At 39.9% G+C, this 14,157-nt stretch overlaps 1 protein-coding gene across 3 annotated transcripts in view; it reads left to right on the top strand.

Moving 5' to 3' along the window:
• Positions 1 to 14,157, top strand: part of LSMEM1 (leucine rich single-pass membrane protein 1) — a 267,545-nt gene that overhangs the window by 82,759 nt on the left and 170,629 nt on the right. Inside the window, exons 3-4 of one of the 3 annotated variants that reach the window (XM_078674442.1) lie at positions 12,907 to 13,057; positions 13,478 to 13,533. The exons of the other annotated variants lie outside the window; for them this stretch is intronic. Of the exons in view, the coding sequence (XP_078530568.1) occupies positions 12,907 to 13,057; positions 13,478 to 13,532 (206 nt within the window). The 3' untranslated portion in view covers position 13,533. The remainder of the gene's footprint in view (positions 1 to 12,906; positions 13,058 to 13,477; positions 13,534 to 14,157) is intronic. 3 annotated transcript variants of the gene reach the window in all.

Below are 14,157 nucleotides of genomic sequence, written 5' to 3'. Positions count from 1 at the left end.
GAATACCAGTAAAACCGCAACTGACTACAAGTCCAGAAAAAATATTTTTTAATAATAATTCACCAAAAAAGAACTGGGATGGAAACAAACAATCCAATCCTAAAGAAAAGAAATTCCAGTCCAGAGGAAGGTCTCCAAGGCGAAGAGAGAAATCTCCAAACCCGAGACAAAGGTCACCCCAGAGTGACCCCTCTGGGAATAGATATAACCTTAGAAATAGGGATAATATTAAAAAACCTGATAGATATCAAGACATTGATACACGTCCCTCTCAATCTTTTCAGAATTCCTCGCAGAAATCGGAAAGAAGAGGACGATCAGAAGAGCACGCCAAGTCCAAAGACAAGGAACCTGCTCAACTGAAAAAGAAATCACAATTTCCAAAAAAGAAGGTAGCCAGTATCAAGGTAGTTAACAATGCCGAGAATACTGAGGACACAACTGAAGAACGGAGAGTGGGCTCAGACAATGCTAGACAGCGCAGCAGAGGTGAGCATAGCTCGCAAAGTCCTTATGAATCATCTGGAGACAGTGGACACGAATGAATACCTTCAAGTGGAAACTGCAGATACCAGAGTTAGCAAGCCCCACAAAATATACGAGATAACATTACGTATAGAGGGAGATAAGACTAGGAAAATTAGGGGACTATTTTGGGATAACCTCTCCAAAGGCTATGACATCCTTCTAGCTGAAAAAGACTGGCCACCAGAGTTTGTCAGGGAGTGCCCTCATGGCGAAGAAGTAATTATGCCTGCCTTCTCGAATCAAATACCGATTCATAAAAAATATACACTTGCTAGAAAGTGGGCAGTGGCCTTAGCGCCTGCTTTATATAAAAATCATGTAGGATGGGATGAGGATTCTCCTCCTCACAAAGTCCAGTTAAAATCACAACCAACTGCACAAAGGCAGTACCCAATCAAGCAAGAAGCTAAAAAACAAGTAAATGAAATACTAGATCAGCTAGAATACCAGAGGGTGATTGAAACTTGCACCTCACAAATGAACAATCCTTTGTTTCCGGTCTCCAAACCAGACAATTCATATCGCCTAGTTTTGGATTACCGACACCTTAACACATGTTGCAAAACTTTTGCAGTGCAAAACTCACACAGTGCTGCACTAATGAATAACATAGTGCGCAAAAAATACAAAACAACCTTGGACATCTCCAATGGATTCTTTTGTCAAAACATAGCACCAGAGAGCAGATATTTAACAGCTTTCTCAGTAAATGGCACTCAAAAACAATTCTGTCGGTTAGCCCAGGGGTACAAGAACAGCCCGGGGGTATTCTCAGCGAGAGTAACAGAATTACTACAACAATATGATGATGAAGCATTATCTTATGTCGATGACATTTACTTAACAGATGATGACTTGGAGACTCACTTGAAAAGAGTGAACACCATAATACTTGGTTTCGCTGCAGAGGGTTACAAATTCAACTTCAAAAAGTCCAGAATTGCCCATCTGACGGTCCTATTCTTAGGATATGAGTTATCAAGTGAAGGTAAAAGCCTGGCAGACAATTTCCTAGAGAAATGTGCCGTAATCCAAGCTCCTAAAACACTAAAAAACCTACAGTCAATTCTAGGCTTCCTAAATTTCGGAAGAACATATATTGCAAATTACGCAGAAAGGGTCAAACCCCTTTATGATCTAATTAAACCAGACTTTAAAAGATCCAGTTGGACTCAAGCACACACAGAAATTTTGAGATCCTTACAAACAGACATGCTAATTAAAACAAAATTAGAAACCCGTGATAATACACGCAACCTTGTGATCCGAGTCATCCCAGGGAGATGCGGATTCACATACCTAACCTCTAATGAGGGAGATAAGGTACCAATTGCATTCAAATCACACTTGTACACAAAAGCTGAACAGAGATTCAGCAACAAAGGAAAAATTGTTCAAGCAGTTCAAACCGCAATAGCTAGAGAAAAAGACATAGCTGACGGTAGACATATCACAGTCAGAACAGCTGAATCAGCCTTCGAGGCACTAACAACACCGTGTAATTTACCAACAACAACATTGAATCCGGAATGGATACAATGGGTGAATTCAATCACAACGGACAAAGTATACTACTACTTTGATCCAGAATTAGAAGAATTGAAAAATCTAAAATATGAAAAGACGTATCCTCTGCCAATCGACATTCTGCCTCTACGACATTACGCCTGTGTAATCTATACAGACGGACATGCTGAACCATCCGTTTTGGGGAGAACAAGCATACAACCCCACATGTGAGATTACAAAAGAAGTGTGGCGCGGAGGTAAACTAAAACCTCTATTAACAAAGACACACTCAGTAGAAACCAATTCAGAACAACAAACTGAAATATTAGCTTTGAAAATGGCGCTAGATAATGCGGATCGCGAATTCCCGACACTTATAGTGTCAGATTCATATTACTGTGTCAAAGCATATAACAAGGATTTGCAGACATAGATTCAGAACGGTTATAAAGATGACACAGATGCACCAATAAAGCAGAGACTGCTCTGGGAACAGGTAGCTCTTTTGAAAAAAGAACTACCAAAGACTCACGTGACACACTCACTGAGTCACCAGCGTGATGGCGTTCACGTTGTAGGGAATTCATTGGCTGAAACAGCCGCAGCGGCAGCCAGTAAACCGGCTCCCGTAGATCGAAAAAAGCGTACATTAAAATACATTGACGGCGAAACACTGCTGGCGGTGAAAACGTCATCAAAAGGCGACTGCTCAGCGTTACCGATCAACTATCCACTCAATTATACATACATAATCGATGCAAACTCCGTCCCTTTTGCTCGAATCCCTGGAGTGGGGGATAGAGTGATTCCAAACATGGACAGGAGAAACTTGTTAATCGCAGACGCACACATGGGCGAGGGTCACAGACACCTTAAATTAAAAGATTCTCTGGAAGAATTACAATCACGGTACTGGTGGCCAGGCATGAGCCTGCACTACACCATGTTTGTAAAAAACTGCCCAAACTGCAACAGAGATCGCAGTGGGGAGAGAAGCAGTTTAATACCTCGTCGTATCAAGGCAGATAATATTACCAGCAAAAAGAATGGCTTGCGATTAACATATACAGGCTAGTTTCCACTTATAATGTAGATCACCAGCACTTGGCTGACGTCCGGACTATTATACAAGATTTGCGAGTCTAAATGGCATATACGCTAAGAGCATGCTACGTTCGACCATTTCTTTCACTCAAGCAAACCAGCCTGGGGGGGAAACATGGCCAAATGAGCACAGCCCAGCGGGAATCTTCTCACTTCCTTCCTGAGGGTATGGGACGGTGTAAAGAAAAAACCAAGGCAGAAAGCAATCTATAATAGAAAGGATATTAGGTTCGGGAGCTGGGTGGGTCAAACATCTAATAAGTGTCCAACGTAGTCTAAATAACTTGCCAAGAAATTCTCTGAAGGGATTCAGTCCGTACGAATTATTATTCGGAACTAGGATGTTGATCTCTGACCTTGATAGTCAGACTTCAGTGGTAATAGAAAAAACCTTTGATGTCAAAGACCGTTTGGCTATTTTGCAGGACTTAAACAAAACAAGAAAAGACCTGAGCAACATACAGTTGAAACAACAGCCAACGACCACTGAAGATTCACCACCTGTCCCAGCAAGACCTGTCTGGATTCCAAAAGTCGGGGATCTAGTCAGGGAGAAGATCGCGGTAAAGAAGGAATTTGGGCCTTCTTACAGAAAAGCAGTTCCTGTCTTGTCTGTCAACGGGACAAGATCAGTTGTACTACCGCCACTTGCTGGAAAAAAGGAGAACCGAGTTGTATCCATCGACCTGGTAAAACCACAACATGTGGCCGATAACAAACAGTAGGCCAAGTGGACTCCCAATAAGTAGCAGAACACCAAGGTTTGCTACCAGTACAGAGGTCCTATCAAAGAGGCTCATCACATTCGAAACGCCTACAGAAGAACAACAAGGACTATGCAACAATGCAATAGAACTAAGACCTCTGAAAACCCAAATAAAGACATTTAGCAGAGAGACACCAATCTATACTGAAGTACCAAGTGAAAATGCAAGAAACAAAAATCCTGAACCAATTGGAACAATTGACAGAACTGCATCTGGTTACTTCATCAACTTCGATGATTCCTCTGACGGCTTCAGTGAACAAAAGACACAGCCATCATCAAAATCCTTTAAAGACAAAGCTAAGGAACTTTTGAAACATCTGAAAGAAACATATCTGATTTCTCCTTGGATTGAATTTTGGGTGGGTTTTGGTGCATTTATCCTCATACTTTGGCTCATCATGGTATTTACTTTGGGACGCTTCATTGAGGGAAAATATGCTAAAATGGACACAGCAAGTCAGAACATCAACTTGGTCCTCAAACCACACACATCTTCACACGTCGAGAAACGAGAACTTTCTTCAGAACTTTCTTCAGCCAACTTCACAGCAATTCCAATACCTGGTGGGGTAGCCTGGGACAACACTGACTATGAAATTTATGGTCCGGTCGAGATCCTGAAATATCCACACCAAATCAAGATCTCCTTGAGTGATTTTGCAAAACCAAACTCATTTGCTGATGATTGGGACTTTGAAAGTATAAATAATATGATGTCTGACTTAGTAATGTCTGCTAAATTTACAAAACATGATTATTTGCAGGGTTCTACAAATTATGATAGTATGTATTGCTATAACCATTATGGTAACCATTTCTTGCATAAATCTGCACAACCTAGAAATGTTTTAAATTATAATCAATGGGAACATTGTGCTACACCTCCAAAAGGGAGCTCTAGAACCGTTTATGACAAATATTCATATTTTTCAGGTTTTAACATAACTAATGCTGAAACATTTTATTACAAATTGTCAAACAAGACAGGGATGAAAACCATGATAACAAACACAAAATTGATTTATTCTGATTCGTTCTTTGAAAAAATGAATACTTTTGGATTTGATTATTGGGACAAAAATGTTGATTTGAAAAGTGTTTGGGGTACAAAAGAATGGCAAGTACAGGGTTTAGAAGCTTTGTTTAGAGCCTGCATGATCCCAGAACAAATGATATTTTTAAATGACACTGTTCAACAAACCACCTGTCTTGGCTTAGCCAAAATCAAAGATTTAAATAACCTGTCTATTCCAAAGCCGACAATGTTTAGCAATAGCTCTGAAACAGATGAAGAAATAGACATAAACCATATACTTAACCAAAACAGAACACATCCTGATTGGAAACAATGGTTGATCTGGCCCACAGATACAAATAACTGTCAAGATAGATTCCTGAATAAAACACAGGGTTTCAAAATGACCAGGCCAGACCCTAGATATCCCCAAAGACATCACCCAGGGATAATAACAACCTACAGTGTGGGCAAATTATGCCTTCAATGGCTACAAACTTCCACACTGCCTGAAATTAAGCAACACCTAACTTTACTTACTGATGGTGCTGACTTGCGTGATTTCATACTGGGACCACGCAAACAGCGTCAAAAGCGTTTCATAGCAGCCTCTGTATATGCAGCATACAATGAGGCCTGGAAGGTTACTCAAATTGAAACAGCAGAAAGAATACGGGAAATTGACCGTATTAATTTGGAAAAATCACTTTCTGTAGTGGACAATGGGTTAATGACTCTGTCCTCCAGAATTTTTTCATTGGACAGCATTGTGTCTTCAGCAATCGATATATTATCGCAAGACTTACTGTTATTACAACATGGACAGTCACAATTGCGTTCTATTGTACAGCTTGGCTGGACGTTACAAAATCTGCGTTCAGGCTACGTGCCTTGGCGTTTAATCAACACAACGTCACTATTCCAAATCTTTAACCTTACTGATAGACAAATCGGTATGGCGCAGAAGGGTGCTGATTATACAATCTTGAGCATTGAAAAACTAGAAAGATTACCAATGACAATGTCAGAACGACCTGTCAGTGAATGGATAATCCACGGAATCATAAATATTCCAATCTCAACCTTCAGGTTTCAATACTGCCAAAAATATATACAGGCTGGCATGTACGAGAAATTGGGAAAGGGGTACCTTAAAACAACTTGGAACCTGCCCTATTCACATGCATGTGTCAGTAACAAAGGACAGAAAGTGTTTCTTAGTGGCAACAATTGTGCTATGTCACTAAGCGGCACGCTTCTGTGTAACGGTATTAGTTTGCACGGAGCCTGTGAAGGGAATTCATACAACCTTTCATGTCACCAGCAAGGCGCACCTGCAACTGAAATAGAACCATTCTTTCAAAGACTCTATAATGGGAGTTACATTCTTATTGTAGACCGCAGATGTTGTAGTCTTATGCCCGGGACTCCTTATCTCGTCACTACGACGGCGAAGGTCAAGTGCTGTGGACGTTCTTTATTCCCCAGCTCCTTTCCAGACAGGGAGGCAAGGGCATGGCCCGGTTTGAAAATTACTTCTATTCGAATAGATACTTTAAGCAGAATGAAAACAGTGCTTCTTCAGACGCCTACAAGGCTCACGTCATCTAAAGAAACGTATGATCTACAAGTCGCAAGGACGACTGCAGAGATACATACATTATTATCAACTAATTCCCCCGTACATTTCGCGGAAATCCTGAGCGAAATCTTAAATATTTCTGATACCACTGGGGTCTCAAAGGTATTTAAGACAGTATTTTCGATGGCATTAACACCATTCAAAGCCATACTGGGTATTTTTCCAGATTTCGTCCATTCGATTTTTGGCGGACTTCCCCTGATCCTGGGACTAATTGCAGGAATCCTATTCCTAGTCCTTATTTTTCGTTATGGCAACCCATGTCACAGATCAAACTCTCGCGACAATGGAAGATACGATCCTAGCCATTCGATACCGGGACCGGATATCAAAAATCCTGGGACTCTCCCGGCTTAGAGACCTAAACATGACTTGGTTTCTATCATTTCGACCAATGTGGCAAAGGTGTGTTTTACCTGTACTAAGGTGTCTGCTATGCGGAGAAGAATGCGTGTTAGACACCTGTCTGACGCTACAATCGGATGCGCCGGTGGATGCAGATACACTGTTGGTTCCTACCAAGGTTCACGCACTGTGCTGCCCTCAAAGGCTGCCAATTCTGATGACGGCATTCCTGGAATCTTCACCACTACGATTGAAGAGTAGTGAAGTTCAAGATGAAAGCAGCATCGAACAGGTACGACCTTCTGTCAGCAATGCAAATCAGAATGTCAATGGAGACAATCATGCGCACGAATGCATGGTTACCCCTATTTCCGACTTAGAGGAACTTTCCCATGAAGCTGTTGACAGTTTTTTCGAAAGCCTGAATGATATGATGTTCTCTCCGGAACAGAAATAGAGACTTTTGAGTAAACTCGCACACGGCGTTCCCTGAATTCGGCCTTCAACTTTAAAAATAAAGTCACATGAACAATTACAATCCAGTTCACGGACAGCAACCTTTTTCAGCAAGCCCTTAAAATATTTTTCTATATATTTTTTCCCCGGGACACTGATCTTCTGCTTAAAGTAAGAGAACTATTCCTAGAGAACTAAGATTTCTATTTTTAGATACTTTATAGACTTTATATAGACTTTAGCTGCCCGCTGGTATGTTCACAAAATATATTATGTGATGAAATGGTTTCGACTTTTCTTTCTGTATAGCCATATTAAGAACCATTTCATGTGTATTTCTCATATACCAACAAGCAATAATGCATAAAATGCGTGCTTACTTTTGCATTTAATTCATAGCTTAAGTGCATACAATATATATGACTGCAATTTTTCAGTATATTTGAAAATTTCAAAATGCATTTATGTATTTTGGGGTGGTAAGGTATACACTATACTCTATAGTATGTTGTACTATGTTATACTATGCATAGATTAGTAGATATGACCATAGTTAGCGTGGAGTGGGTGTCGTGTATTTCTATAGGTTCTGAATCGATCCCCCTATTCCTGACCCTATTCTGGTTAAACTACCTAGCTAGTTAACTAACAGTCAGCCCATGAGGCAAGAAAACCCCCATGATGCAGATACCGTTATCTGACGCAGTCACACTACGGCACAGGAACGTGTTATCTGATTAGGTCATAACGCTTGAGATCTAATTAGACAAGCGACATTCCTCCAGCCCCTGATAAGGCATACGACGTTCTCATAACAAATCAAACCTATGACAACCTGGATAATCCGTGCGGCCATTGTTTTGATTTCACAGAGAACTTTAGTAAAGAATGTGCTAACGAGCAAGTCGTATGACATCTTTATTGACGTACCTATGTCCATCCTTACGTCAATCCCGGCACCTTTAAGGTATAAATATTGCCGACCTTGCCCTATGCAAACACACGCGTGGTGACAAGACGGAGCAGCCATACTTGCCGAAGCCGAGAGCAGAAGCAGACCCCGCTGGCAGCAGCCCCGCCTTCCTGACGCGCTGAGAGACGCGCTGCTATCTCAAGCCGAGAGACCCAGCACCGGCGCTTCCGGGTAGCCCTCGCAGGCAGCCTGGAATATCGAGAGCAGAGAAAGAGATACCATTCCTCATTCATCCTAAATTCCAGGTACAGAACTGAATAACCCCTCACAGAGAATTCTTTAGTTATTCACTTGGCAAAAACAAACTTAACTTAAACTGTAACTTTCTATTCCCGCCCACGCATTAGACTTAGGTCAGGTACACGGGGTAGGCGTATTTAGAAACACCAGTTGAGTACGTTTAGTCAAATGTATATGTGTATGTAAATATATTTTAATCATTTTAAACATCATATGGCTCAGAAACCATATCAATGTTTTTACAGTATTATTTTATACTATTGCTTCTAATGTATGCACTTTACTTAACAATAAGTATTGCAATAATATCGATCCATTTCTCTTGTACGAGAAAAGAGACTGATCAATAAATAACATCTTTTATTGAACACGCCCGTCTCTTCCTTTTCTCTACATTCTGATGAGACTAAGAATGCACGTACTGACTGAGTAAAATAATTGCCTTGTGCTCACACGACTCTTGAGATTGACTCTTGATTAGGGGAGAGCAAAGTTGTCATGTTCTATGGTTGTCAGAAACTAAATCCCTTCTTGTCTAATCAGGGGAGTTAATCCTTCCTTGAACATTCGAGAAAGTTTCTAGCGAACTCTGAGCTTAGCTGGCAAACCCAAAAATTAAGTCTAGTATCGACAGTAGTAGACCTAGTTAACGTCTGGCCTAGGCCTTTACTGCTGTAGGTACTATTCCAATGCGCAGAGCCTATTGGGAAGATAGGAACTACACTACAGCGCGTGACCTCACATATAAAACCAGTATTTAAAAAGGCTGACTGCTGAAACGCGTCTAGTGGAACATTGATATTAAAAGTGCTCTTTACAAAGAAATCCGTAGAGTGCTCCATTTCCTTTGGGAAGTTGGTGTTAAATATATATACATATATATATTAATTTTTTTCCAAAAACAATTATTATGCAACACTCTCCTTGGGTTTATATTTCTCTTTATTGAGCCTTCGCGTTTCAACCACACAGGTCTTAGACACGGTGTTGTTCACATCGTGGAGGAGATGTTTTCGTTGTGAAACAGTGCTTTGCATCTCTCGTTGCCACAATCCTCATTTTCAAGAAACATATCCGAAGGCCCAGGTCTTGGTGGCCAACGCCTTGACATTTAGTAACGTCTCCTTCTCGGCGCACATGCTCCTCGTGAGTGTAGCGGTTCTGGCAAAAGTAAATTACTGTTCCGCCAAATGCCACTCAAAATGCAGAACTCCATAGACGGGTGCCTGCGTGTCGTGCAAGCACTCTGCGGGTTTCTTTGCAAAGAGCACTTTTAATATCAATGTTCCAGTAGACGCGGTTCAGCAATCAGCCTTTTTCAAAACTGCTTTCATTGGTGAGGACACATGATTGATTTAAAATACACTTGCTTCTTCCCCAATGGTTCCCCATTACGTTTCCACAGCGACACAAAGTAAAGTCTAAGCGTGTAGCCATCTTGGAATCACCCAAACAACTGTATCCATATACAGTCTTAACCTCATATACTTACTAAATCAACTATTTACACATCTTTCCACAGTCACACACGTCCCACCCAACCACACACATATTCATTCACTATCCCATACAAATACTCATTTAACTAATTAATAACAAATGTAGACTTTCACATAGGTAGTAACCAACGTATGTAGTAGTTTACACAACAAGAGATAGAGTGATACAGGTATTCATACAGTTTAATCACTATCCCATATATTTAGTGAGACACTTAAAATTCCTCACTTAGACAGTCAATCACATTGGTACTAAATCCTCCATTCATACACTTATACATCCACTCAGTCTTCAAGGCTGATTGCTATATATATATATAATACATATTTAAATAACAAACCAAACCACTTTCACTGGATGATGTCATCCGTGATGTCATCAGTGATGTCACTGACCATGTCATGAATGATGTAATATGTGACATCATCAGCAGTGGATTGCGGGCGCGCGAGTTATAGTTAGTACAACTAACTATAACGGGGGAATTTCAATGGTTTTATACGAGTGAAATGTTTAGCTAACTATAACACCACTAAAACCAATGGTTTTTTTCAGTGAATTTCTAAGGTTATTTAAATGCTAATTGCTAACTATAACTTATCTGAAACCTATGGTTTTTTTCAGTGAATTTCAAAGGTTTTTTAAATGCTAATTCCTATCTATTACATGTCTGAAACCTATGTTTTTTTCAGTGAATTTCAAAGGTTTTTTAAATGCTAATTCCTAACTATAACATGTCTGAAACCTTTGGTTTTTTTCAGTGAATTTTAAAGATTTTTTAAATGCTAATTTGTAAATATTTTTATTGTTTTTTTAAAATATTTTCTAACTGCATTTTTTTCATCTTTTTATTTTTAGATGTTATTTTTTAAATTACATTACACATTTTTTTCTTAATTTTATTTACATAAAAATATTTTTTTTCATTATTTTATATTGTTTATAATATACTTAAATTAGTTTTATTATTTTTTTTCTTTTTTTTGCAGTTGCCCACCCTACTCATTTACTGCACGAAACGTGTCCGTCATTTTAGGGTCGCTGTCTAGGATACGCGAAGGTTGTGCGACGGGTACAACGTTTCCCACTTGTGCGCGACGCCTTGCGCATACGCGAGACATACGTATAACGCGACGTGACGGACGCGCGGTAGCGCGTGACGTCATATACATATCAGACGCGGTGTGTGCGCGACTTCCGCGATTTTTTCATTGTTGAAAAACTTATTTATATATATTTAATATAAATATTAAGACAAGAGATTATCTGAGGTTATTATTTTAATAATTTTCTTTAACTTTCTTAAAAAGTACATCACTGTTATCCAATGGGTAGAAATTCACTTAGCAGGTAAATAGTGTTATTGTTACCTTTACTTACTCAGTGGTGAATCCTGGATACAGCACTGCTGCATCTCTTCTAAACAGTTGAAAGAATGCAAATTACCAAAGACGCGCGGAAGCCCACGTCTTTTTTAAAAAAAATATTGCTAGAATGCGTGGATCATACGTGCACCCCGCGATTCCCCCCCCAAAAAAAAATAGGGGCCCTGGGAGACCTTGTGTGACTCCCTGAGGAGACCTAGAGGATCAGGGTGTGTCTACCCGCCCCCTTTTCACGTTTTAAACACACATTTCACATGCTTCTTCAGCCTCCCTTGTGCCGGGACATAAAATGGCTGCCAACAGTTTCTAGTTTCGAATGTTGACAACCACTTGACAGCCAATTAGCCTTCAGCGTGTGATCAGAAGGGTGCGCTTATGGTACAATGACAATAAGCGAAGTATACGTATTTAATTTTTTTATGGGAAGTGGGCCGTATGGCCCCCCTCCTGTGCCCAATTCAGACACCGGGGTCCCCAGCCCCCGGGGCATGGCTAATCATATATTATTATTTTATGGAGGAGGGCTGCAAAGCCCCTCTCCTGAAGCCACTTCAAGACTACGGGGACATCTGAACTCCATCTATGTATGTACCCCGTAGGAGTTGCCTTCACTATGCTCATGCATGTTTGTGGTAGCGCATGCGTGTTAATGCTACGCATGCGCACAGTACATCCCACCGTCTGGCTATGTACCCCTAACGTATTTCATTTTATTTGCGCATGCTCAATTACAACATGCCCAATCACAGCTCTCACACCCAGTGACATCATGCTCAACCAATCATCCTTCTGCAAAGCATTTATAAGCTGCCAACCTTCTTGAACTTTTCCTAATCCCCAGTCACAGCCATTGAGAGTGTTCGTATCCACTTCTTCGTAGGTGAGCACTTTTTTTAAGAGTAATTAAATGAATTATTCTGAACAATCTTTAAATACTGCGTAAATGCAAATTTATGTTCGATTTGGCAATGCTGTTTTTAAGCATGCTTTCCTGCTTTTTTATATCGTTAAAGTTGACTTCGTAACTTTTGTTGCTGTGCAAATCACTTAATCCTGGTGCGTTTGTTTAATTTGCCAAGCGTCACGGGGCTGCTCCTACAGCAGTGTGCTAAGTGCTGTTCAAGTGAATGAGATGTAGTTTTTCTCGTGTAAGTAGTGCGTCACGTGCCCCATGCATTGCAAAAGTAATGTTTTCGGCAAAAGTGTATTTTAGCACGGTTTCCAGCTCTTATAACTTAAATATTTTGCCTTGGTAGGTGATGTTTCTGGGCAAATCACTTAATCCTGCCGCATATAATTTTTGAAGTTGTGCATCACGTGCTGCTTCCTCCCCATGCACTGCACGTGTAATTGATTTGTCAATGTTGTATTTTAGCATGCTCTCCATGTTTTTTAATAACCTTAAACTACATTTGCCCCCTGTTCTATCTCATTATACAGATATCTCAACCATGAGACGTACTGGTCGCCACACGCTGTCCTGCCTATACACTATACCACGTGGTGGTGAACAACTCGACACACCAGATCCACTGACAGCTCTCCATATGTTATCAGCCGCAAATTGCAATGGACCTAATGGAGTTATGAGGTTTGTCTTTAACATTTCATGATCGAAAACCATTCTGAGATAAGCATTTGTGTATTTCATGTGTTTGCAGATGGATAACTGTGTTATTGTCATGTTTTACTAGAATTCGTAGGCATTCTGAAATCAACAAAACGTAAAAAAAAGCATGTCCTACCGATTTTATTGCCCAAATATGTGATTTAAAATTGAACAATGTATGAGTTTTAATTTTTCTTGCTTCTATAAATATTTTTATAAAATATAAATCTTCATTGTGATAGTCTTATAGACGTTTCTTTCTGAAACCCATTTCTCATTTAAATGCTCGTTACACGTTTTCAGCCTGTACTTCAGATACAAAGTAAAAATGTTTTTTTTTTTGTTTTTGTTTTTGAAAACTTGTCTTTTAATTTTCCTTGCTATTTATTTCTGAATTTCTAGATCATGGAAGTCCAAAAAGGGTTCTATCAGATCAAGCCCAGGAGTTTGTGAATGAAGTGAGTGACCAAACATTTGAATAATGCAATACTATTTCCTATTTTGCTGTCCAAATATAACCTCTGATGATTACTTTTTCTCCCCAATCCTATTGAGAACAATTGTTTTCATGAACATTAAAATAAAGCTTGGACATATGTACAACATATACATTTTCAACTCTTTTTTCAGTTACCACATTGTTACATAAGTCATCAGCAAGTTACCAACATTGAAGAAAGTATAACCTCCTGTTCCAGTTCATTTCACCGATGTCTCAAATATGGCATGAACTAGTTGTATGAAGCCAGAGAGATTCACAAATTTTTAACGGACAACTTTAAGGCAAATACTCACAATACGACTACTCAACAAAGTTAAAAAGTAACGGATATAAGTACTTGAGGGGTTTTCGGTGGCAGATAATCTCAAATTCACACTTGTACGGATAAGTCTGATACAGGGTACATCTCTGTATAACTAAAGGATGATTCGGTATTAGGATGGTATACAGAGCTCCCAACCTTCTTACTTTTTTTCTTAAAGGGTTCCAAATTGGGGACGAATATTAGGCTGTGCAGTAGAGGTTGGCGGTGTTGCTCCACTGGTACTTGGGTCTCCTCATGAAGCAGGAGGAGCCTCTC

Source organism: Lissotriton helveticus, chromosome 1_1 (genome assembly GCF_964261635.1).
Source record: "Lissotriton helveticus chromosome 1_1, aLisHel1.1, whole genome shotgun sequence".
In the NCBI taxonomy this organism is placed as follows: Eukaryota; Metazoa; Chordata; class Amphibia; order Caudata; family Salamandridae; genus Lissotriton; species Lissotriton helveticus.
This window is presented reverse-complemented; position numbering and strand designations above follow the sequence as displayed.